The sequence below is a fragment of the Hemiscyllium ocellatum genome, chromosome 8 (genome assembly GCF_020745735.1).
Source record: "Hemiscyllium ocellatum isolate sHemOce1 chromosome 8, sHemOce1.pat.X.cur, whole genome shotgun sequence".
Classification (NCBI taxonomy): Eukaryota; Metazoa; Chordata; class Chondrichthyes; order Orectolobiformes; family Hemiscylliidae; genus Hemiscyllium; species Hemiscyllium ocellatum.
The window spans coordinates 74,390,077-74,417,565 of record NC_083408.1 but is presented as its reverse complement, the minus strand read 5'-3'; the positions used below and the strand labels follow the sequence as shown (position 1 = coordinate 74,417,565).

Sequence of the window (27,489 nt, the reverse complement as noted above, 5' to 3'; positions counted from 1 at the left end):
TCCTATATCCGAATAACATGTGTGTAGTATCCATTGATGGAAATCTCTGAGGTTCAGTGTTATCATCCTTGTCAATAATTTCTCTAACAGCCAGATTTTACATTGAAGGTGGGTCTTTCCTACAGGATGTCATGTTTGTTTCTAAAGCAATCTTCTGTGATCAGTGAGTTTTGAATACCATGCAAGAACTGTAACAAACACTACATTGGACAAACAGGCAGAAAACTAGCCACCAGGGTACACGAACGCAAAACGACATGACCCTCTGTCACTAGTATCCTTACATACAGTTGAGGAAGGACACCACTTCAACTGGGACAACACATCTATCTTAGGACAAGCCAAACAGAGACACACACGAGAATTCCTAGAAGCATTCTTGAGCCATGTGGTTCAGGCAATAGGAAAAATGGCAGTTCTAGAGTGCAAAGAGGCTATCATAACCTTTCCACCGCCCACGAATACTACAGCATTCCAACCGAAACGCTATCAACAAACACATCGTGTTAGACCCCATTTACCATCCCCTGAAATGACATCACCACAGGAAATGACATCACCACAGGAAATGACATCACCAACCCAAACATAAAAATAGAAAGTAGGAATCATGTACATTACTTCGCCCGAGGCCCACTGAAGATGCTACCGAGTAGGGCTCAAATTGCAAACCTACATCAAGAATCTTCTGTGATGAATGAGGAGTTTCATTAGTACAGACATAGCTTGTGGCAGAGCTTTTCTTCCAACTGCATTTCCTCTATATGCTACTTTGAGAGACTGTAAAAGAGCAGTTGGGGATTTTTTTTAGTGTAAACCCATGTTTTTGGTGTGGTGTTCTTTCAGTCTTGTATTATGTCTGGCAGCTCGGTCACTGCTCAGCTCTTCGGGCCCCTGACGGCTCCACAAAGTTGGCCCAGTGATCAGATTATTGTTGCAGACCTTTTATTGTAGCTTGCATTTTAATGTGGAGATGTCAAGGTCTGCCTTTCCGTAATTGTCGTCTCTTGGAGCACTGCCCACTTTTCAACTGCTGTTGGGGTCTCACATGTTGAAGGGTGCTGATCTAACTTAATGCTTCAAAGTAGGAATCTAGCAGCTGTCCGTCACCTTTGTTTTCAATGTTTGTGCCAGTGGTGGGCATCACTCCCATTGCTCTAAAGGAAGATTTTGTCAACTTTTAGTGCTACCACCACATTGTGAGGTTGTATTAGAGCAGTACAGAGAAAGCCATGTCAGTCTTCATACCAGTGAACAGAAACCTTTCATCAATGATATAAACTAGATACAAAATAAGGTAGGAGTAACTTTCCTGGAACCTTGACCCTCTAGTCCTACTTCTAAATGTGTGAGACTATCAGCAGGTATTGTTGATGCTGTATACTGTTCAATAGCATAATGGAGCTAAATTACCAAAATGGGGCTTGACCATTATTCTACACTTAACTGCACCTAACTTGATCAAACATTAAGTTTAGCATTTGTCTCCTGCTCACAAAAATAAACAGTTCTTTTGTGTCATTTAAGTTATTGAATACCTCTTCACTGTTTTCTTCCAGATGTTTCAGATACTGGATTATCATTAAACGCCAGTTACGGTTATTACATCATTACATATTAACTATAGAGCCCTTTACAGGCATTTCCAGTTCAGCCTTTGGTGTTTATCTAAAGTGGCAATATGCCAATCTTTGGCATCTCTTTTTCCTATCAGCTGAGAACGGATTTAATGACGTCGTAGTTTGATAGTCTTTTCTAATAGCCTCAGATGAAGGACAAAGTTGGAACTCCAGAGATCAGTCTTCAGCACAGGCCCAACTTACCAGAGGTTATGAGAAACTGAGCAAACTTTGCTTCATATGTAACAGGTAAGGCTAAAAAGCAGCAGGGCGTTACAATTTTAAACTTTTGGTGTTTAAAAAAATTGTTACTGATATAATGGAGTCATCTTTTGCTATGATTTCGACAGGCCAGTATCTGTTAATCTGATTCAGTTGTTATATTGTGAGCATTACAAATATAAACAGCAATTGAAAAGCTTTTCGTAGCTTGTTAAACTGTATTTTCTGCATTGATGGGACAGTGCTTAAACTGATATAAGGAACACAATTTAACTCTATTTTATGGTTGCACAATAAGTATTTTTGTAACCAGTATTTGGGTATACTTTAGCAATGTCTCAATCTGTTTGTGATTCTTACAAGTTGCAGTACAGCATTAATACATCAGCTTATTAGCAATTACATAAAAATTCCAACTTTATCTTAGTAACAATGACACTTTGTAACACAAAAAAATTATAATTCCACCAGAACTTTAGCACCAAAGTTTTATATGAGCATTTATGTGTATGCTCACAGCTCTGCTTTCTTTTCATATAGACTACTATAGAGCCAGTAGGATAGTCACTCGCTAGCACTAACATCATACTGCTAGCTACAATATAAAGGCACCATTATTTATTTTAAGAATGTTATTTTTCCTATGATCACTTTTTTGGCCACTCCACTGTTTCCTCACAAATACTAATTCATCTGGAACATTTAGACTTGTGTCCTTCCTCACACAATGTCCAGATTTTTCATCAACCTCCATTGGCTTCCCATAACTGAGAACTGGCTTTAATATTTTCAGTTTAACTTCCTCAGCTCACACTCCTGTAAGCTTATCCATTTGTACATGCCTATGAATATCATCCACCCCATGATACCAAGTTATAAGACCAAAAGTAAAATAATGCAGAAATGCTAGAAATCTGAAATAAAAACAGAAAACATTGATAATTCTCAGCAGATCAAGTAGCATCTGTAGACAGAGAAACAGGCTAACCTTTCAGGCTAATGATCTTTCATCTGAATTTCTTGGACCTGAAATATTAACTCTGTTCGCCCCTCCACAGGTGCTGTTTGACTTGCTGTGCATTTCCAGGCTTCTGTTTTGATACAAATGTACTCTTTCTTTACATAGCACTACAGATATCTGCTTCAAAAGCTTCAATACTTTTGGAACTCGTTAAGCACTGCTTTATAAATATAAATTGTTGAATTTTTGCACTTGCTGAGGAGATAGTTTCAGAGGTAAGTTAGCTAATGCCAGTCATTGCTTTTTTGTGGTTTTACTTCAATATTTAAATAGTAAAGACTGACTAACCTTCCAAAGTTGGTCAACTTTAAGTATTTAGTAGTGTCATTGATTGAAATTATTTGATTTTCTTTGGCATGTGAAGTACTTTGGCTGGAAGTTAAATTGGCCTCAACTTACTAAATATCCTTTACACAGTTACAATAAATTAATAAGCAGTTGAATACTTCATGTCTAAAGTATTTTGGTGTTTTGGATAGAGATTTACCTTCACTGTTCTCAAATGAAGAAGTTGTTGCTTTTATCATGCTCCATTTGTTATCTTTCACCCCACCCACTTCACCAAAAAATATTATTACTCTTTGAACGTTGATCAGAGCACAAGACTCTATGGTTATGAAAGCTGTACTGCCAAGGTAAAATCCTAGAGCCTAAGTTTTATAAAAGTTCAATTTGCATGTGTAAAATGGTAATGAGCAAGGGATTAGAACTCTCTCTGGTTTCAGTCAGGCAAGTATTCAGAGTGTGCTAACCTTTCTTCAGGACAAGCTTGGGGGAGGTGGGAAACTGATGATGGTTCTCTTTCCTGTCACCTACTGCCCAGTCCCGTTGGAAGGGTGCTTATGTTTTGTGTTTTAAACAGAAATGCATTGGTTGTGATGTTGACTAATAATTCAGTATCCATGAGAAATCCACGTGTGGGTAAAATCAAAGTATGCTGCTGCTACATGTGGAAATGTATGATGTATTACTAATTTTAAGGTATGAGAAACAGGAGGGAAGGGAATAAATATAAAAAATTGGAAGGGATAATATAAAAGATAAGGTACTGAACAATTGATAAAAATGTGTCATGATTAATCCAAGCTAAGCTTATTTATTTTATTGCTGCTGAATTAAATGCATTCAATCTGCAGCTCCTATACCACAATGAGGTCTTTCTGGTGAAGATAAATGGGCGTCTTTTCAAGTTTTTGGACCCTCCTGGTGCCTCAAATATATGTAAATATAATCTTGTACAAGTAAGAAATGTCTTTGGATTGTTTGTTGGATATAGCAAACTCTAATGTTTATTTGTTTCTTCATATGCTACTGTGTAGAACCAAACTACTTTAGTGACTATGTATATATATGAAGTTATTTTTAGGAATAAAGTATGTTTCCTAAATTAAGAGAATGATGTTTTCACATTGCACAGTAGTGTGCTGTATTTTATAGAGTGCAGTCACTATTGGCTAGGCAAAGCTAACAAATGTCAAGTGTAGGAAAGAATGTGCTCACTTTCTAAATAATTTATACAGCAGTATCACATTCAATCCTTCTGGCATTAAAGTGTAGAAATGTTGGAAAAAATCAGGATGCTGTGAGGATCTAGTGGAAAAAGGATAATCATGGAAATTACAGGGATTTGTACAAAGGTATTGACAAGAAAATGTGAATGAAGTATTCTTATGCAACGTGTAGAATACATTGTTTTAATGAAAATGGTTAAAATCCAAGATTTTACATGCATTGATGAATTTCTGTAGAATAAAATCTTGTTGTCAGAAACCTCTCCCCATGGTTAGATCACACAGTTTAAGTTGATAATGTAGCTAAACCTAGGAAGTGTTAGGCTGTCAGCGATGCTGTTTTCTAGATGAGATGTTAAACTGAAATTTCCCAGCTTCTGAACAACAGAGGCAGTGGGACATCAGTAGGGAAAACACATCAAGATTGGAAAAATTAGATTGTCAACATCAAGAAGTGAAAGTTGCATTTTTCCACTCAACTCACTAATTAGTAATGAGAAGCCTATTTGCTTGTTTTTTATATTTCATTATTACCTATTCCCAACCCAGTTACGAGCAATTTGCTATTCTCCTATGCACTGGACAGAAATTAGCCAGCGACAATAATTGACATGGTAGTTAGAGTGGGTGCCTGCCAGCTCCCCTCATCACTTGTTCCTCCAGGCCCCATATTGAAATCTCAGAAACACCATTGCTGTGCTGCATGACCAGTGACTGCCTGCACCTCCCCAGCCATCCATGTTGACATCAGGCATGCAGCAGCCTTAGCACATCAGCATGGCACTGTGGCGATTGTAATGAGATCAGCCAACTGGACATTATAGAATATGAGTTTCCTGATTGGGGTTGTTGATCTGGTCCAATCAAGGAGCCTTGGCTGACAGATAAAAAGATTGAGTGTCAGAGATACTGACACTCTGAAACCCGACTCTGAATGCGGCAGTACTAAAGTCAGATTGCTCAAGTGTAAATAAAGGTAGACTTAATGATGAGATACCAGCCTCTGTGGACTTATTTCAGGCACATCTCTGACTCACTTAGAATGCAGTTATCCACTTGAATGCACTGTTTAGGAATGCACTAACAGCATTCACTGGAATGCTACTGCCAAGCCATTTGTGCACGGTGCCCAACTAATGGATTGGAGTGGGGTACACCTTTTGGTTTATTTTCATAGCGCTAATTCACTTCAAAATTACTTGGATGGTCACAGCATCTCAGTTTTGCCTTCCCTTCCCTGCAGCTTTGTTGCCTCTTTCAGAATTACAGGCTCACAGTAGTTTGTTTTTCCTAGCTGTTTACCACAGACAGAAAGCCAGGCAGCTATTCATGATGATTAGATGTGATCAGTCATGAAGGTGAACATGTTGCTGCACAGCACCATACGACATCAATCTCACACCCACAAAATCGCCAACAGTTTATGTGGTAAACACATTGCATGTGCTTCAGCCAATTGATCCTGTTGCCAAGTCTACAGTGAATGTTCCTTCAGTCAAGTCAAAAGGTGAACAGTTGTCAGTCAGGGAATTCCACCACAGTCAGGAAAGAGCTGTCTCCCTTGTCACTATTCAACGCCCCAAACACACCTTCCAAGTAAGCAGCATTCTACCTGCACTTCACTCAATCTAGGCTACTGCATTCACTGCTAGCAATGTATTCTCCCCTACATTGGGAAAACAAAGTGTAGGCTGAGTGACTGCTTGACAAGATACCTACGTTCTGTCTGCAAAAAAAAATCCTGAGCTTCCAGTTGCCTGTGCTTCAACGCACCATCTTGTTCCCTGGCCAATATCTTTGTCTCAGGTTTGCTGCAGTGCTTCAGCAAAGCTCAGGGCAAGCTGGAAGAACAGCACTTTGCTTTCCACCTGGGCACCCTGCAGCCTTCAGGACTCAATAATGAGGTCAACGATTCTGGGGCTTGAACACCTTTCCCTGTGCATTCCCCTACCCACACACGCCAGGCCTTGTCATCACATGGGCTGTGACCACACACTACCCATTGTCATCTACTGCTAGTCCCCATTAGCAGTTGCAGTAATGTTTCTGGATTAAAAACACTGCATACCAAACCTATATCCCAGCAAGATAACAACATCTTCCAAAGAGAAGATGTAAGAGAGGAAAAAAAAATCAACCTTTTAATTTTTATGTTCATCATAGAATCATACAATACAGAAGGAGTCCATTCAATCCATTGTACCTGTACTCAGTCTAAAACAGCATCTTCTAAGTGCATCATATAAGAACAGAAAATGTTGGAACTCTGGAGCAGGAATGGCAGTAGCTGCTGAGAGAGAAACAGTGGTAAGGTGTCAGATTGTCAGGAGTGCACATCAAATTAGCCTGATGATCTTCCTGCTACTCTTCTAAGTGGGAGTAGCTAGTCAGTCAGATTGGTCTTTAGCTATATTGAGGCTGGCCTTCCACCCAGGTGAGGGGTGAAAATCTCATCAATCTCATCTCAATTAACACTCCTTGGAATGTCAGCTGGCAAGTGGCAATAGTGAGGATGCCTTCTCGAATGGAGGCCTGAGCAATCTCACTGCTCATTAAGGTTGCAACAGCGGGGTGCTGGTCTAGTGGTTTTATTGCTGGACAGTTAATTCAAAGACCCAGGCACTGTTCTGGGGATACAGGTTTGAATCCTGCAGATGGAGGAATTTGAATTTAATAAAAATTTGGAACTAAGAGTCCAGTGATGACCATGAAACCATTGTCAATTGTTGGAAAAACCCATCTGGTTCTCTAAGTTCCTTTAGGGACGGAAACTGCCATTCTTATTTGGTATGGCCTACATGTGACTCCAGATCCACAGTGATGTGGTCGACTGTTAGATTCCTCTGGGCAATTAGTGCTGGGCAATTAGACAATAGGTGCAGGAGTAGGCTATTCAGCCCTTCGAGCCTGCACCGCCATTCAATATGATCACGGCTGATCATTCCTAATTAGTATCCTCTTCCTGCCTTATCTCCATAACCCTTGATTCCACTACCTTTGAGAGCTCTACCCAACTCTTTCTTAAATGAATCCAGAGACTGGGCCTCCACGGCCCTCTGGGGCAGAGCATTCCACACAGCCACCACTCTCTGGGTGAAGAAGTTTCTCCTCATCTCTGTCCAAAATGGTCTACCCCATATTTTTAAGCTGTGTCCTCTGGTTCGGCACTCACCCATCAGCGGAAACATGTTTCCTGCTGCCAGACTGTCCAATCTTTTCATAATCTTATATGTCTCAATCAGGTTCCCTGTCAGTCTTCTAAACTCAAGGGTATACAAGCCCAGTTGCTTCAGTCTTTCAGTGTAAGGTAATCCCGCCATTCCGGAATTGACCTCGTGAACCTATGCTGCACTCCCTCAATAGCCAGAATGTCGTTCCTCAGATTTGGAGACCAGAACTGCCCACAGTACTCCAGGTGTGGTCTCACCAGGGCCCCGTACAGCTGCAGAAGCACCTCCTTGCTTCTATATTCAATTCCTCTTGTTATGAAGGCCAGCATGCTATTAGCCTGCTGTACCTTCATGCTTGCCTTCATTGACTGGTGTACAAGAACACCCAGATCTTTCTGTACTGCCCTTTACCTAAATTGATTCCATTGAGATGGTAATCTGGCCTAGCTATCAATACCCTCATCCTGTGAATGAACCAAAAAAAGGACAAAATTGATCCAGTTGTCCGCTCTCATCCTTTTTGCTGCTTATTTTTGATTATTCTTTGGATGTCAGCATTATCAGTAAGGCTATTCCTCATTGCCTGTGAACAGGTGGTGGGTGACTTGTTAGGCCATTTTAGTGCACAGTTAAAAGCCAACTATACTGATGTGTGTCGACAGTGAGATACAGGCAAAACTGGCTCAGAAAGGAAGATTTCCTTCACTGAAAGGCACGAGTGAACTATTAGAATACTGTTTTATTCCAGATAAATTAATTGAATTTAAATTCCTCCAGCTGCCAAGGTGAAATTTGTATTTATGTCTCTAGAGCATTCATTCAGACTTCTGAATTACTAATTTAATAACATCATTGTCCCCTTGTAATATTTCAGAAACGTTAAAAATTAAGAATTTGCTTTTTTTAAATCAAAAAGACTCAACTAAATTCCTCTTTTATAATTTAAAAAACTGCAATAAATCTCAGTTTACTTGGATTCAGTAGAAATAATCCCACTTATATAACTCTGTAACATAAAATAAACAGCTGTTTAGTCGTTAAGTTTTTTTTTTAAAACTCACTGCAATGCACCACAACAGTTTTTCAAGAGAACTTTAATCCGAATGTTACCCAGCATTAGGTTGAAGGTCATTGTGTCAAATGTGTCTTGCTGTCAATGCTAACTGTCAGGTTCTGTTAAATCAGCGTTCTACACTGCACGTTCAGCTTTGTTACACTAATGAATACGTTGCACTGACATGAAAGATCACACAGCCCTGACAATGAAGGCATGGGATTAAAATCAAAAATGGTATGGAACGTGGTCTTTTGGCCTCTTTTCCATGCCAACCATTTGAAAAACAAGTCCCACTTGAAGCTCATTTTTATCCATAACATTTATAAAATTCTTATCCTCAGTGATCTTTTCAACTTCATTTTAAATTTATATGTAGAATTGATTTGAGGCACCTTTCAGGCATTCCAGATCCCGACAATTGTATGGAACGTTCCCCGCGCTGGGGAACAGAAAAACAATTATGATGACTGAAATGGGCAAGAATACAAATGATCAAATCCTTGCCATCTACTTTACCTTTCACAATTCAGTCCTCCTTCCTTAGATGATAAGTTCAGTTTATCACCATTAGGTAGCAAGAAATTCTATACATGCATTTGGATTTCATCAACTACCCTACTCACTGTATTTAACTTTCCCCTTTCATGAACTTCTGTCTAATCTGGATACTCAATGTTTCAGAAGTTGACTGTATAAACTAATTGTGTAACTGATAGATTAGTTCCTATCCTTCCAGTCCAGGAGAATGCACAGCTTTCACTTCCTTGACTGAAACCTGACAGTTTTTCATTTCCTCACCTTTGCTGGAATGGCTACAATTGTAATAGGTGTCTCAATGTTGATGAAGACACAATGTACCCCTTGCCCATAGTCTCACCTAGATGAGCAATGGCAAGGCACCAGCATCAACTTCTCAGGTGGCACTTCAGTGCACAGGCTCAACCAACAGCTTTTGCCTCTCAGATGGCAACTTAGTGGGTGTACTCAGTCAGAAGAAATTACCTCACAGTGGTACCTTAGTGTCGAAGGCAAGGCAGATGGATTGTGGCTGAGAGAGAAGCTTTAGTGCAGAAGGCAGTGCTGGGTCATTTTGAGTTTGGGGTTAAAGACATTTGACAAGGTAGTTGTTCAAATACAAGGCGCAGGATCCTGGTGATTGAAATCTCAGATTTCAGTCATGTTCAGTCCTGGCAGTCAAGCAAAATGAGCCCAGGTTTAACTCGTCTTTCAGTCAGGGTAAAAATGCAGTCCAAAAGATAGGCTGCAGTCAGCTGTGTCTGCCTGGAAAGTCCTTCAGGGAATGGGCCACACTGACTCAATACATTGGGCCCTACATATTGTGTGGAAGGAGAGGGGGATGGTTTTAGGGTCTGTCCATGGCATAAAGGTTGTAGGCTGTAGATTGTACACACAGCTGCTACTGGGCATCAGTGGTAGAATGAGTGGATGATCGTGGATGTGGTGTTAATCAAGATGCTGCTTTGTTTTGGATGGTGTCAAACTCCTTGAGTGTTGTTGGAGCTGCCCTCATCCAGACAAGTGGGGAGTATCATCACACTCTTGACTTGTATCTTGTAGATGGTTGTCAGGTTCTGGGGAATCAGAAGGTAAATTGCTCACTACAGGATTCCTAACCTTTGACCTGCTTATGTAGCCTCAGTAAATACAGCTCTGAAATTTGAACTTTATCTGAAGACCCTGTGTTGTTCCATCAACATTGTTTGAGATGGATTCTCCACATCAGTGGGGTGGTGATGGCTCATTGGTATTATTGCTAGACTATTCATCCAGAAACTCAGCCAGTGTTCTGGGGATCTGAGTTCAAATCCTGTCATGACAGATAGTGGAATTTGAATTCAATATTTAAAAAATTTGGAATTAAGGATCTACTGATAAACATGAAGCCATTACCGATTATCACAAAACCCACCTGGCTCATTAATGTCCGAGAGTGAAGGAAATCTGCCATCCTCACCTGATCTGGCCTACATGTGACTTCAGACCCACATCAATACAGTTGACTCTCAACTACCTCCTAAAATGTCCTAGCAAGCCACTTAGCTAAGGATAGGCAATAAATGCAGACCAGTCAGCAAAGCTCACCGCACAAGGGAATTAAAAAGTAATCCCACAATCAACGGGTCAGATCTAAGCTCTGCAGTCCTGTGATGCCCAGTCATGAATGAAGATGGACAGTTAAACAATGCTCTGAAGGAGTCAGCTCCACAAATGGAACGGCCCAGCACATCAGTGCGAAAGATAAGGCTGAAACATTTGCAGCAATCTTCAGCCAGAAGTACCCAGTGGGTGATCCATCTTGGCCTCTTCCACTGGTATTAAGAAATAGTTGGAGATTCTGGATACTGCAAAGGCAATGGGCTCTGACAACTTTCTTACAATAATACTTACAAATACTCCAGAATTTGCCACTCCCCTAGCCAAGCTCATCCAGTACAGTTACAACATTGGCATCTATCCAATAATGTGGCAAATTGTCTATGTATGTCTTGTATACACAAGACAGGAGAAATCCAAACCAGCTAATTGCCACCCCATGAGTCTACTCTCAATCATCAAGAAAATGATGGAAGGTGTCATCAACAGTGCCATCAAGCAGCATCTGCTCAGCAATAACCTGCTCAGTGATGCCCAGTTTGGGTTCTGCCAGGGCCACTCAGTTCCTGACCTCGTTACAATCTTGAGTCAAACATGGACAAAAGAGCTGAATTCCAGAGGTGAGGTGAGAGTGACAGCCCTTGACATCAAGGCTGCATTTGACCAAGTGTGGCATCAAGGAGTCCTAACAAAACTTGAATCAATCGGTATCAGGGGGCAAATTCTCCACTGCTTGGAATCATACCTGACACATAGGAAGATGGTTAGAGTTGTTGGAAGTCGGTCATCTCAGCTCCAAAACATTTCTGCAGGACTTTCTCAGGGTAATGTCCTAGGGCCCGACCATCTACAGGTACTTCATTAATGACTTTCCATCCATCATGATCGCAGGAGTGGGGATGTTTGCCGATGATTACACAATGTTCACCACCATTCACAGCTCCTCAGATACTGAAGCAGTCCATTTTCAAATGCCTCAAGATCTGGACAATATCCAGGTTTGGGATGACAAATGGCAAGTAACATTCATGACACACAAATGCCAGGTATGATACTCTGCAATAGAATCAATCTAAACAGCATATCTTGACATTCAATGGTGTTACCATCACTGTCAACATCCTTGAGGAAGGAGGGTTGTTACCATTATCCAGAAATTCTACTGGACACATGACATAAATATAATAGCTACAAGAGCAGGCCAGAGACTAAGAACACTGTAGCAAGTAACTCACACCTTGACAGCCGAAAGCCTGTCCACTATCTACACAGCACAAGTCAGGAATGTGGTGGAATACTCTCCACTTGCCTGGGTGGGTGCTGCTCCAGCAACAGTCAAGAAGCTCGACTGCCAAAGCAAATATTCTTCGGTCAGCTCAATGATGGCACTCAAATGAGAGAAGGACTAAGGAAAATGGACTATCTGAAGCGTTTCCTCAAGAAATGCAGCATTGATGTCAACGCATGGGAAACCATCATTCAGAAGGAAATGACTTGGAGAGAACTCCTGTTTGAATGGAAACAATTTTTCAAAACAATCAGTTGACAAAAGGAAGTACAGTAAAGGAACTGGAGACAGGAATGCAATGCAAAGGCTAAGGATGACTTCCACCTTTTGGAAACATATGCCAAATGTGTGTTTGAAGATGCGGCTCTAGGATCAGGTCCATCAGCCCCACAAGGACCTACAAAACCCATGACTAGTGGCATGGAATTTCCTAGATGGACAATCATACTCACTAGTGGGTGATTGCCAATGACAAAATCCAGATTTTCACTGAATTTGAGTTCCATTGTCTACCCTGGTGGGAGTTGCACCCGGATCAGTAGGGAAAGTGAACTGGCAATTTAGAATTAGGGATGCGGAAACAGTGGCAAATCTTTAATGGGATATTCCAGAAAGTGCAGAATAACTACATTCCAACAAACAAGATAAAAGTATTAGGACAGACCTGCTCTCTGTGGTTAACTAAAAAGTGAAAGAAACTCTTAAACACAAAGAAAAGGCATTTAATCATGCAAGGACAGGTGGCTAATCAGAAAATTGGACAGAACATTTAAAACCAGCAAAGAAACAGGAAAAGATTAATATAATGCAAAAATTAAAATACAGGAGAAAATTAGACAAGAATATAAAAAAAGATAGGAAATGTCTCAATTTTTTAAAAAAAGTGAAACAAGTAAGTGTTGATTGTAAAAAATAATGAGCCCAGAGAATTAGAAATGAAAGATAAAGAGATGCCAGACAAATTGAACACATTTTTGTGTTGGTTTTCACCAGCAGAGATACAAAAAATGTCCCAGAAATGGCAATACATCAGGAATTGAAGAGGAGGAAGGATTTCAATAAATTTGCAATTAACAAGAAATTGTTGGAACTGTGAGTTGATGGATTTCATCCTTTGGTCATAGGAGAAATAGCAAGTGAGATGACTGATGCATTAGTTTGAATTTTCCAAAATTCATTAGATTCGTGGAAGGTTCCTTTGGATTGGAAATTCGCAAATGTGACTATTTTATTCAAAAGGAGGGGACACAGAAAGCAGAAAACAACAGGCCAGTTAAGATAACACCTGTCAAAGGAAAAACATTAGAAGCTATTATTAAAGGAGTTATAGCAGGACATCAGGACAAGTTCAAAGTAATCAGGTAGAGCCAACATGATTTTAACAAAGGGAAATCATGTTTAATTAACTTATTAGTGTTCTTTAAAGAAGTAACTTATGTAGCTAAAAGGGAACCAGTGGATATATAGTATTTAGATTCTCAGAAGGAATTTGATAAGATGCCACATCAAAGGTTATTGCGGCAAATATAAGCTCACAGTGTTGTCATGGGTAGATATTTGACTAGCTAACAGGAAGCAGAGAGTAGGGATAAATGGGTCTGTTTCAATCTGGCAGGATGTCATGAGTAGTGTGTCACAGGGATCATACTGGTGCCTCAACTCTTTACAAGTTATATAAAATGATTTGGATGAAGGGACCAAAGTATGGTAACAAAATTAGCTGATGACACAAGGATAGGCTAAGTGATTGGGCAAAGATGAGGCAAATAGAGTATATTGTGGGACAGTGTGAAATTTCCACTTTGGCAGAAAGAATAAGGAGAAACATATTGAAATGGTGAATGGTTACAGTGCTCTGGGATGCAGAGATATCTAGGAGTCTGAGTGTGCCAATCACAGAAGGTTAGTATGCAGATACAGCAGGTGATCAGGAAAGCTAATAGAATGTTATGTTTTACTGTGAAGGGAATGAATGCAAGAATAGCAAGGTTATGCTTCAATTATACAGGGCAATGTGAGACCAGATCTGAAGTACTTTTTATAGTACTCGTCATCACATTAAATGGAGGATGTTAATATGTTGGAAGTTGTTCGGAGAAGGTTTATTAGAATAATACTTGGAGTGAACAGGTTTTGCCTTATGAGGACAGGCTAGACAGGCCAGACCTGTATCCTCTGGAGTACAGAGGAATCAGAGGTAAGTTCATTGAAACATATACAATCCTGAGGGGATTTGACAGGATGGATGTTAAAAGTGAGTTTCCAGTTGTGACAGAACTCAGAACGAGGGGTTATTATTTAACAATAAGGGTGGCTCGTTTAAGACCAAGATGAAGAAAAAATGTTTTCCCTCAGAAGGTTTTAGTCTATAGAATTCCCTTGCTGAAAGACAGTGAATTCAAAACCTTGAATATTTTGATTTGGAGATGTTGGACTGGAGTGTACAAAGTTAAAAATCACACCAGGTTATAGTCCAACAGGTTCAATCACCTGATGAGGGAGGTGGATGAAATACATTGGAGGACATCATCGATCAGGCGGAGGTGCAGGAAGCCTCCTTCTTCAAAGATGGCAATTTCCTCTCCGACGTGGTCGATGCTGCCTTGCATCCTCTTTGAAAATCTCTATTAGAACATTTATTGAGTTTCTCTGCACATACCTCTTCTAGCTTCTCATCAAAATTGAAGTCCCTCATTTCAGTAAATTCCTTATTGACCTTCTCTGGTACATTTCCAAGGCCCTTACATATTTGCTGGAGTATAGTAAGCAGAGCTGTTTACAATATTCCAGCTAATGCCTAGTCAGTGATTTATAAAATTATAACCTGACCTCTTTGTTTTATATATTTTATACCTCTACTTCTGAACTCAAGTAACTTTTGTTTTAATTTGTTTTGATCCAAGCTTAATCAATAAAAGGTTAATTCTGTTATTCTCTACAAAGATACTAAATAACCAGCTTGGAAAACAAATCTATCACCTCAACCACAACCTGAGCTATAAATCTTTGCAAAAAATCTAAACCGAATATTTCCAGCATTTTCCATTTTGACTTCAGTTTGCCAGCATTTGCAAGTTTTTCTTTTTTTAAACTATCTCATTAACTCACCTTGCCTTATTTAAAAAGTTTGCAGGTGACATCCAGATCTCTCTGCTCATGCACAGTGTTCCAAATCATGGCATTTATTATGCTACCCTTTCAACATTCATTACTTCTGATCTCTCAGCATTGAACATCATCTTTGTGTTCCTGCTTGCAACATGATCATGAAATCTTGCTATCTAGTACTTTATCAAGTTGTACTTAATAACATTAGGGAATAATTTTTGGAATCTTTATAGATCATAGCAAGCAAGATGAATTATCACCCAAAGAATTGGCAATAAAATTCAATTTTAGATTTATAGAAGGAGCATTTCTGTGTATCTGTAAACCAATTTGTTCGATTTCAACAACTAAAGCTTTTTATGTTGTTTTTTGCAATCTTTGTGGGTCTTGGTCTTTATCAGAAGAGTATCAGAAAAAATGTGGTATCTTACTGGATGATTACTTCCAGCAATGTGTGGTATTTGCCACATTTACCAGTGTGCGTTGTTTCCAGTCACTTGTCACCAATTCTCTTCTGTCTTTGCTTCATCTGAGACTACTAATGATTAATGGTAGACGATACATTACTACAGAGTGTCTGTAAGAGGCGCTGATCTTAGATAACAGAAAGGTTTATTGCATTATAGAAACTTATACTTCTACATTTGGTCAGGCATAATCACTATGCTCTTAGGGAACAGATACAGATCCATCTGCTACCGCTGAAAGCTAGACTAGACTGTGAGTGCCATCAGTAGAACGTGTGGAGCAAATGTAACATAAACATTAACGTCTTCAGAACCAAGATCTTATAACATTATCTTACATCATTAAACATGTTTGTTTTCTTCCTACAGTGTAATTTCTGCCTGTTGTCATTTCCATGTAAGTATTTAATCTGCTTCTCTTTATCGAACCTTCACTGTCACCCTAAACTTCTTTATTTTAAATGTTTACCAAAGAAACTCTCTGAAGGAATGCTAAACATTTCAGTGGGAACAAATTAGTTATACACCTCCCCTATAATGTGAAATGATCATCTCTGAGGTAGTTTTATCTCTTCAAACTTAGTCAATTCTAAAGACAAAGAGGATCAAACTTGTTCTTTGAATTTAGTGAAATAGCTTCACTAAGGACAATTATTTACAAAGTTAATTACAGTTTACATTCAGATACAAAATGATTTTTTAGATTGCTTTTCCATAATCATCGTGTGTTGCAGATACAAAGTAAACAAACCGACTGTGCTGAACATGTTACCAATCTAAATAAGTTATCTAATGTACTGTAAATATAAACCAATCACTCTCATTGAGAGATTAGATATTCTTTCACATAACAGGAAACATTAGACTTGGTGTTTATTTATTAATAATGTTTTCTATGAGTTGACTTGTACTAATTTGGTATAATTGTCTTTCAAATGAAATATAGCCTATGTTTCAATGTAGAAATGTCTGCAGCTTCTCTTCAAGATTTGAAGAAAATTGCCTTGTTTATTCAAAATGTTATGAATAGTTGCAGCAGTTTGTTGTAGTCAGCATGCAATGTGTGAGGTTCAGCTGTAAGCCCTCTGTGCCACTTGTACATGCTGTCATCAAATTATTGACTACAAACAGTAGCAATTGCTAGCATGTGTACAACCATTACTGAAATTCTTATAATTCCCAGTGTAAAGGGTAACTGCACTGTCAGCAAAGAAGTAAGCCTGGACTAGAAATTGGGCAACAACAATGTAGTCACAATTCTATGCCTGCCCTTTTTATCACCACTGCCATTCTCTAGCCTAGTTGCTTCGTACTCTCTTTTACATATCTACTGACAAAATTGTACAATACATTTACAATACACATTGTCTTTTTTTGGTTCTCCGCAAGATCGGTATTCATCATTGATCCCAAATTACTATTGAAATGTTGATGGTGAGCTGCCTTCCCGAACCACTGAAGTCTATGTGATGTAGGTAGACACAATATGTTTAGGGAATTTTAGCTTTCATACTCAACAGTGATGATGGTAATATAGTCCGAAGTCAGGATCGGAACTTTGCAAATTAATATTTTTTTCTCTTGCCAAAACTGCCCTTGTCCTTCTAGATGGCGAGAGTTGCAGGTTGGGAAAATGCTTTCAAAAAGTTCTTGGCAAATTATTGAAGTGTGCCTTGTGGATAACATAGCCTGGAGTTGCTAGAGAGAGTGAATGTTTAAGATGGTGGATAGGTGCTAATCAAGCATGATATGTATTAGATTGTGTTGAGCTTCTCGAATGTTGTTGTAGCTGTACCCATCACCTGGATAAGTGAAGAATGTTCTATCACCCTCCTGACCTGTTCTTGTCAATGGTGGAGAATCCTTGAAAGTCAGAAAGTGATTTAATCACCAACAGGTTCCCAGCTTCTAACCTGCTTTTGTGGCCAGAGCATTTGTATTATTACTCCAATTAATTTATTGGTGAATGGTGGCCTTCAGAATGATGGGGTGAGATTTTTTTTTGTTCTTTTATTTGATGTGGGTATCACTGATAAAATTATCCACCCCTAATGGCTCTATGAGAACAGTTCAGAGCCAATCATGCTATGAATCACATGTAATCCAAACTAGGTAAAGATAACAAATTCCTTTCCTTAAAGGACATTAGTAAACCAGAGAGGTTTTAAAACAATGAATGACAACTTCGCAGTCACTATGACTGGGATGAGTTTTCAATTCCACAATTTTTTTCAGCTGACTAGGGTGGCATGGTGGCTCAGTGGTTAGCACTGCTGCCTCACAGCACTAGGGGCCTGGGTTTGATTCCTGCCCCAGTAGCTGTCTGTGTGGAGTTTGCACATTCTCCCCGTGTCTGCATGGGTTTGCTCTGGTTTCTTCCCACAATCCAAAGATATGCGAGTCAGGTGAATTGGTCACACTTAATTGCCCATGGTGTGAGGTGAATTAGGGTCTAGATTAGAGAGGTGCTGGAAAAGCACAGCAGTTCAGGCAGCATCCGAGGAGCAGGGAAATCGACATTTTGGGCAAAAGCCCTTCATCAGGAATTGAGCAGGAATAGTTAGATGAATTAGTCAAGAGTAAATATAGGGTAGGGGAATGGGTCTGGGTGGGTTACTCTTCAGAGGGTCGGTGTGGATTTGTTGGGCCAAATGGCCTGTTTCAATACTGTAGGGAATCTAACCTAATGAGACTGAATATAAATTTAACCATCAGAGATCGGGGGAGCCTCAGTATGAGCTGACGGTGGAGATTGGATTGGACGTCAAGGCCCAAATTACTCATCAGTGCCGTTACCACAACAACGCCTTGTTTTAAGTGCATTCCTTCAGCAACTGTAATGTTGTATGTCAAAGGAGGTGATTAGATTTTGCCATGTTGGAGATAATAATTGATTGACACTTGTATTTCAGAAAGGCTCCTAGCTATTTATCAGCCCAAGTCTGAGTAAAGCCCTGATCTTGTTGCATTTGTGTATACAATGTTTCATTATCTGAACAACTACAATTATCAGTGAACATCCCTGAATCTGACTTTATTATCAGAGGAAGTCATTGATGGAATAGCGGAAAATGGTTGGATGTAGAACACTTTCCCGTGGAGTTTCTGCAGTCATGTCATGAGACAAGGATCATTTGTCTCCAGCAGCAACAACCACCTCACTTTGCGCTAAGTATGACACCAGGCAGCAGAGAGATTTCCTGTGAGTTTCAAAGACTTCAATTTTACAGGGGCTCCTTGATGAAAGCTCAATCAAATACTGCCTTGAAATAAAGGGTAGTCTTTTTCATATCACCTCAGGAATTTACCTCTTTTATCCATCTTTGTAACATGAATGAAGTTTGGAGCTAGCTCATCCTAATTGAACCCAGCAGACCATGAGTAAACAGGACAGTGTAAGTGCTGTAACAGATTCCCTCTATCACTCCACTGATGATTGAAAGTAGGTTGAAGGCAGTTTTTGAATGGACACATCTGGACAGTTTTTTGCAGTGTCAGAATGTTGTAGCTGTCCTAACATCTTGGATAGAGGCATGGCTAGCTCAGATACTTCAGATGAATGATGTCAAACTCCATAGCCTTTGTTCTTCTCAGTGCACATAGTTGCTTTTAGATATCAAATGGGATGGTTGGAATTGGCTGAAGAATGGCTTCTGTGATGGTGAGAATCTTAGAAGCTGGCCAAGTTAGGCCATGTACTCAAAGTTGGTTTAAGCCACATAATACAAAAGGGCAAATGATGCAAAACCCTGGTAAGACAAAGACAATTTCCCCCAGAACTTGGGGTAAGGTATAGTCAGGATGCATTTGGTAGGGGAGTTCAATAAAATATTCCCAAACCTGCTCACATTTTGATTCAAGTCACTGGACTTGAAATGAAAGCTCTGTTTTTCTCTCCACATATGCTACCACACCTGTTGAGTTTCTATGGCACTTTCTGATTTTGTTCCAATGTCCTGTCATTAGTTCCAGAATGTGCAGGGCACAGACGTGCTCTGGATGGCTGACTTCAATGTCTACCTCCAAGAGTGGCCCAGTAGCACTACGACTGATCAAACAAGTCAAATCCTAAAGGACCAAAGTGTACCATAACCTCTGTCTTATCACCCTCCCCTTCAGGATGCTCTGCGGTTGCTCACTGACATCCCTGACCCTGGCACCAGCGCAGCAACACACCAACCTGGAGTCACATCTGTGGTTGCAAAAATGTCTGTCAGTTCCCTGAACTAATGAATCCCCTATTGCTATCACTCCTGCTTTCTTCTTCTTCTCCCTCTGTATAGTCAGGCTGCTTGTGGGGCCAAAAGCTTGGCTCTGTATGCACTCCCTTGAGGAACTGGCACCCTAATCAACGTCAAAAAGGGAAACTGATTTGTAAACAGGACTCCAGGGAACTCCTCCACTACCTGCCTGATTCTTTTGGACTGCCTGATGGCCACTCACTCCCTTCTTTTCACCGGTTCTGTAAGCTGCAGTGTGACCAGCTCTCTATGTTATCCCCATGACTCTCAGCATCATGAATGTGACACCCAATGTCTCCAGCAGAAGCATTGAGCTCAAGGTTCTGCAGTTGGGAGCTCTTCCTGCACACATGGTCATCTTCGATCCATAACTTCCCAAATGTGACTTATCCTACGTTCCACTCGGTTGCCCTCATTTGCCATGAATGATAATTAAACTAACTTATTCTAGCTAATTTTTCTAATTATTTAATCAAAAAACCATCCCTTATACTAAGTTTCCTTTTCTTAGTCTCTTACTGTTGCTTATCCCTGCTGCATTTCACTTAATCCAATAGTGATTTTACACTTTTTAAATAAGTGCTATTTGGGTGTAAAGGTAGAGCATTGTCATTCAATCAGCTCACTGCTTAATTTGTTTTCTTTAAAATTTCCAACTTTTTTTCGTCTGTAAAATATCTATATTTATCTTTATAATTTATTTTTTTTTAAAATTTCTATTTTTTCTTTTTTTTCCAGCAGTGCCCCTCATACCAAAGAGGGCAACGCTGTGTGAACACTCCTGTTCTTTTCTTTTTTTTGACAAAGCTGTGCCCTGAACACTTCCTTTTTTTTCTTTTTTTTTAATTCCCCCACACTATCGCTTAACTGTGGTAGTGCTTTTTTTTTCCCCAGCACCCATGGTGCGTGTGTGTGTGCAGGTGTGAGACACAGTGAAAGACACAAAGTGTACAAATCTTTATTCCATTTCCACCACCAGGAAAAATAGGAAAACACCCGAGTGGCCAGTGACCAGCAGTGCCCCTCATATCAAAGAGGGCAATGCTGTGTGAACACTCCTGTTCTTTTTTTTTTCTTTTTTTTTCTAAGCAGTGCCCTTCACATCAAAGGGCAATGCTGATACTCTTTTTCTTTTTTTTTCTTTTTTTTCCCCCACACTACCGCCTAACTGCGGTAGTGCTTATTTTCCCCAGCACCCATGGTGTGTGTGTGCAGGTGTGAGACACAGTGAGAGACACAAAGTGCACAAATCTTTACTTAATTTCCACCACCAGGAAAAATAGGAAAACACCCGAGCGGCCTGTGACAAGCAGTGCCTTTCACATCAAAGAGAGCAATGCTGTGTGATCAAACAGTGAAGGGGAGGGCAGGGACTAAATCAAAATAGAGTTGGAGGGGGAAATGATGCACTCCACTCCCTGCGGCGCCCACCTCTCCCTGAACAACTCCAGGGTGTTGGTGGACACCGCGTGCTCCTTGTCCAAGGACACCCGGGCCCTAACGTAACGGCGGAAGAGGGGCAGGCAGTCGGCCCTAACGACCCCCTCCACAGCCCACTGCCTGGACTTGTTTATGGCCAGTTTGGCCAGGCCCAGGAGCAGACCCACGAGGAGGTCTTCAGACCTGCCCTCCCTCCTCCGCACCGGGTACCCGAAGATCAGGAGCGTGGGACTGAAGTGCAACCAAAAACAGAGGAGAAGGTTTTTGAGGAAATCAAAAAGGGAGTGCAAATGCCCACATCCAATATACACATGGTCCACAGACTCCACAGCACCACAGTATATTTATCTTTAATCTGAAAGCACTTTTCAATCGATTGGTTGGTTGTAACTATCAATGAACGTAGTTTCCTGCAATGACACTTTTCTTTTGTGCTGGGCATCCTGCTAAAAAGACCTTACAAACAATGAATCAACAAACAACAAAAATGACCCCTTCGTCTCTGCACTGAATTCCCATGGTGCTCCAAATTCCTAAAGACACACTCTTACTCATGCAATGTCTCACTCAGGATGTTCTCTCTCTCTCTCTCTCTCTCTCTCTCTCTCTGTGCCACCCCCACCCCCCTCCAACCCCCCCTCTCCCCCCCCCCCCCCAAAGTTTGCTAATCCAGTGTGAAAAAAGCCATGGTGGGTATGCATTAGATACAAAGATGGATACAAAATAATGGAACGTCAAACTGGGAAAAATGGTGGGGAATGGCTGAGAGAGGATTTCTCAATTTATGGAAAGACTGCTTGCCATCCAGTTGATTTTGCTTAAATATCTAAAAATTTCCTATATTTTGATTTAAAATGCTTTTAATATGTAAGTATGCACCTGTGTGTGTGTATCGATATACATATAAAATAATATACATGGTAATGGTAATTCAGCTACTTTTGCCTCTCAACATCATTGTCATGATTCTGAATAAAGAGGTTTTCAGCATCTCGATGCACAAGCTGCAATATCATGAGGAACACAATGGTCATAACATACTGAGGTGTTAATTTTCTGTAGTGTTTGATATTGTGAGAATTGAATAATAGGCTTTGTTTCCTTATTTACAAATGAAAGCATAGTCATGGACAAATGCACATTCCAATGAATCTATGTTTTAATAACATTCATGTTATCAATCAGTTTTATCAGTATCGTTGTTCTTGTGATTCCTTGTGAGTAATTCTGTACAACATACGATTCAGTCAATATCTTATTTCCTTCTTAAATTCTGTTTGTTTTCTAGATCACAACTTGCTTTGGAATGCAACGCAGCAGTCTGTGTTTCTTCATTTTAAAACATCTGACAGCATCTGCCAAATAAGCTAAACAAAGGAGTTATTTATGTTCTGCACCCAGCAAAAGCAGCTAATTTAAATTTGGAAGTTATTTGTGGCTGTTCATTGAGAGTAACAAGTCAATTTCAGCTGTACCAACAAAGGTAAAGAAGCACTGGGATTCCGACCAAAGCAGCTTGACTGCAGGATAAATTTTTGAGTGTAGCTTCACAATATTTACCTTTCAGCTCAAAGCAAGTTATTCTGGCTTTGCAAAGATGGCTAGTGATATTTCATTTGGAATTTGTGTGCATTTTTGGGCATCCTACCTTGCAAAAAAATGCTCCAAAGAGGATAACAAGCCTCTTAATGGGATTTTGATTCTAAGCTACAAAGAAAAATTCTGTGATGAACTTGTTTTGTTGGGGAGAAGCTTTAAATTTAACTAATTCATGTACTGAGGGGAAGATGATGCCATTGGACTATAAGTGACCCAATGCGCAGGAAACGTGGTTCAAATCCCACCACAGTAATTGGTGGAATTTAAATTCAATTAATACATCTGGAATTGAAAACTAGTCTTAACATTGGTTACAATGAAACTATTATCAATTATTGATTTAAAGAAAACTTATCTGGTTTATTAATGTTCTTTTGATCAGATTCCCTACAGTGTGGAAACAGGCCTTTCAGCCCAACAAGTCCACACCGAACCTCTGAAGAACAATCCACCCAGACCCATTCCCCTAACTTATGCACCTAACTCTACATGCAATTTAGAATGGTCAATTCACCTAACCTGCACATCTTTGGACTGTGGGAGGAAACCGGAGCACCCGGAGGAAACCCATGCAGACACGACGAGAATGTTCAAACTCCACACAGACAGTCCCTGGCGCTGTGAGGCAGCAGTGCTAATCACTGAGCCACTGTGCAGCCCCTATCATCCTTCCAAGTTCTGGATTGTATGTGGTTCCAGATAGACAGCAGTCTGTCCTACTGTTCACTGCCCTTGGAAATGGCCTAGTGAGCCATTCACAGTTCAAGAGCAATTAAGATGTAACAAATACTGGCCTTGCCGGTGACAATCACAGCCCCTGAAAGAATTAAGTAGGGAGAAAGAACAAAGAGATACTCTTCAGAACCAATCCTCAGGGAATTAAATGGGTTGCACAGAATCTAATAAATAGATCTTAGATGACTGTGGAAGGAGTGACCTGGGTTAATTCTTAATTTTCATTTCTTTTCTCTATATTAGAAAGTGTTTGTATTAAAAGTCCAGTTATTACCAGAAGCTTTGAATTCTTGACTTCCGAATGGAAAATGGTCGATAAAACAGGTAACTAGGCTCTCGTTACTGCTACAGCTTAGCAATGCCATTGAAGAGACGCTGTTCCCTTCTCATGCGTTTTTGGACTTTAAGGAAAGGTTAAAACCCATGCATTTTACTTAATTCGAATTGATAAACCATATAAAGGTAACATTTTCTGAACTTGGTTATATTATTTTATTTGAATTTGTAACCAGTAAAGTGAAATATTTCTTTAATTTTATCGCTGTGATAAGATGCAATAACTTGTATTCAGTCCTCCCTGATTTGTATGTTATTATTCAGTGACAGCATCCATGAGAATAAGCCAGCCAACACCATCTAGGTTTATCACTTTAACATTACCCTTGGCTCCTAATACTTAATCTGACTGTCTGTTAGGCATTAAGTACATTGAAACTGCGTGTTCATAATAAACGCTATAAAATACACTATCACCTTGATTTTTAACTCCAGACTGATTCTCAAAGTCACTTCTATCCAGTCACAATAATTGTCATTTTTACATTGGTGCCAGCCTATATTTCTATTTCACTCTCACTGGCATGTAAACACATATCACCTCATGACTGAAGAATTGTCTCTTTGTCCTGGACTCCACCCTAATTAAAAGCAAGTGGTGGAATCTTATCAGGATCTGAGCTATATGGGCTATGGTGAGATTTGTGGCAGAATTGAATAAGAAACCTGACAAAGCCTTTCTCGATGTCAGGATGTTTACTATAGCCCCAAGCACAGTTATGCGAATATGATGTTGAACTGATGCCATGGGATGATTTGTGTGTTGACAGCCTGCTGCTGCATGTGGAAACCAGAGGAACAAGATGTATTTTCTTTAGTTTTGCCAAATGGTGAGATAAGTTTCTCACTAGGCAGTGGTGAGTTGCCAATTAAGGGTGATTATAGCTTGCTGGGTACCATATTATTTGTACAACATACCTCATTATTAAAAAGCTTTCTATTTTACCAAAAACATCTCTAAAGTTAGATGTGGAAAATCCTCTAGATGGAAGTCAGAGTGGACACCTGACCACTTTAGCTCAATGTTTGCTGTGAGGAACCTCTGTATTGCTCGGTGTGAAACACCATCTCAGGGCACAATCCTTGGGCATCAGCCTTATGCATCACTCGTCCATAGACGTTGGCATCTGAATTTGTCAAGCATTCATAACCGTTATGGCATTTCGCTGCTACACTTAAAGCACAGACCTGCATTGCTGCGTGGACCTGTATTTCACATTGAAATGCTGCTGCAAGGACACTTTATACACAGGTGCTAAATGCATGGATTGGACCAGGCTACATCTCAGAGCTGTTTGTTTTCTCTTAGCACTTGCTCATTTAGCACCTGCCTGCTTCAGCATCCCTGCCTTGCCATGCTCTGCCTTGCCTTGCCTTTCCTTGCCTTCCCTTGCCTTGCTGTGATAATTCGTACAGCCACAACCAGACAGCTTACATTGCTGGACAGCAGTCCTCAGTGAAGGGAGAAGACTTTTGCTGTATCACAGCTACATTAATCTTACCACCAGCACATTGTGCCAGCATCTTATGCAGCAAACACACTGTATGTAATACAAGGAAGCTGCCATGTCTCATTAGTCCTCATCAAATCCATATAGGCATCTGCCAGTCAGGGGCCACAGCGCAGTAAGTTAAGGGCAGTGAGTGTCAGTTCAGGGGATTGTCCACAATCCAGACAGGATGTTCTCAGCAAGATGATGTATGCCTCTGTAGTCTGGGGAATGGGTCATAGTCAGTCCTTTGTGCCAATCCAGGAGTCGAGCTAACCAGGTCGGGAGATGTTCAGCCACCAGTCAGGCTTCTGGCTACTTCTCATCTAGGACCGTTGGGTTAGGTCAGTCAAGTCTGTCAAGTCCATCCTCAGTGTCTAAGGAGAAAGGGGGGTGTTGGTAGTAGATAAGGGAGCCTATTCTTCAGGATTGGAGCTAAAGGCTAGGGGAAGCAGAGTTTGAGGTTTGCGGAGTCTGGATGTTTAGGGCTTCACTGACATGTAGAGGAGGAGGCTGCAAGACACTGGCCAAGGAGCTGTAAGTTGATAGTGTGCCAGTGGACAGGGTTGGTGACTTGATCTGTGAGGGAGGGGACTGCAGGACTGACGAATGGGAGGACCTTTAAGGGGAAAGATGCACAATGGCCCATGTACTGTACAATTCAGGGAGGTGTGGGGTTCCTCATTCCTGGCAATCTGAATGCATTGTCTCCCTATTTGCAGTGAACGTTGCTGCCCTAAATCGCTGACCACCTCATTCATAACAACAAATTTAGACGCAGAGAGCAAGGAAAGAATAGGAATGTTGCAAGGTAAATGCCAATAATGTCAGCAGGACCTATTGTCCTGTATACACCTTGTTCCTCTTGCTTCCACATACTGCACAGGCTGTCAACACACAGATCATCCCATGGTATCAGTTCAGCATCATACTAGCACAACTGTGCTTGCGGCTACAGTAAACACACAAATGTAAGGTCATAAAAGTGAAGTTTGTATAAACGTGACATTACATCTGCCAACTTTTTCTAGATTCAAAACAAACAGATAACTCAGCTGTCTCCCAGGATTCCACTGCTGATCGACTGCTCGATCTTTCAAATAAGGTTTTGCCACAGAGGTTTGAAAACTCTCCAGACGTCAGAAGGCTTAAAACAAACACATTATCTTCACAAATGTGTCACGCACAGGAGGTAGGATATCTTAGCATGTCAATGTGTGTTTCAGTGGGACATTTGTGTCTTTCTGAACTTATCATTAAGGAAGATGAACTAGTCTTACAGACTAGGTTAGCTGTCATTTATATTTATACCCATCATTAAATAAAAATCAGACAAGATTCAATAGTGCTTAGCTTCTTGATCAGATCTTTTCAGCTAGTCGAGAGTTCAGTTAAAGGTCAATATTGACCTTGTTTTCCTTGAAAATTACTTTTTTGATGAAAATTTAACAATATGGTACAGACGACATGGAGTCTGAGAGAAAAGAAATCCAGGAATCCAGTGAAAGGATATCTGAATTGGAGTTAATTATCTACAGCCATTTGATTAAAAACTCTATATTTTTAAATTAAATCGTATCAACCACAAATAGAGAATTAGAGATTTTAAATATTTTGGCGAATACATAGATAGTTTAATAATATTTTTAAACCACCAGGTGATTGCACTTAAATGTCCAGCATCTATACTGAGGAGGAAATCCAAAATGACACGAAATGCAGATGGTTATGTTTCTCACAGAGCAAGAACTGAAAGAAGAGTTCGATTTCAAGAATTGGATGAAATAATTTTTGACAGTATGTTTGATTACATTTTGATCATCTAATATTACATAGAGCAAATGGATAGCAACATTAAGTTTTGTTTATAGAGAGCTGCATAGGACTGGGATGATATTTTTGCAGGGAGATTTGATAGTGCTGTTGAGGTGAGATTCAACTATCTTTACAGGGGGATGGGAACCTGAGGGGCAACCCAAATTAGAGGGAAGTAAAGTAGGTAACAGCAAATAGAAAAGCTGCTGGGGGGGACTATAGAACAGGAGGAAAAAAGCATCAATTATGCTTCAA

General features: G+C 40.2%; 1 protein-coding gene across 1 annotated transcript in view; it reads left to right on the top strand.

Annotated features, from left to right (window-relative positions):
• LOC132818195 (uncharacterized) overlaps positions 1-27,489 on the top strand; it is a 49,215-nt gene that overhangs the window by 6,738 nt on the left and 14,988 nt on the right. The window contains exons 2-6 of the mRNA XM_060828973.1: positions 12,997-13,095; positions 13,185-13,364; positions 26,142-26,230; positions 26,451-26,611; positions 27,078-27,216. Coding sequence (XP_060684956.1) covers positions 12,997-13,095; positions 13,185-13,364; positions 26,142-26,230; positions 26,451-26,611; positions 27,078-27,216 — 668 coding nt within the window. The remainder of the gene's footprint in view (positions 1-12,996; positions 13,096-13,184; positions 13,365-26,141; positions 26,231-26,450; positions 26,612-27,077; positions 27,217-27,489) is intronic.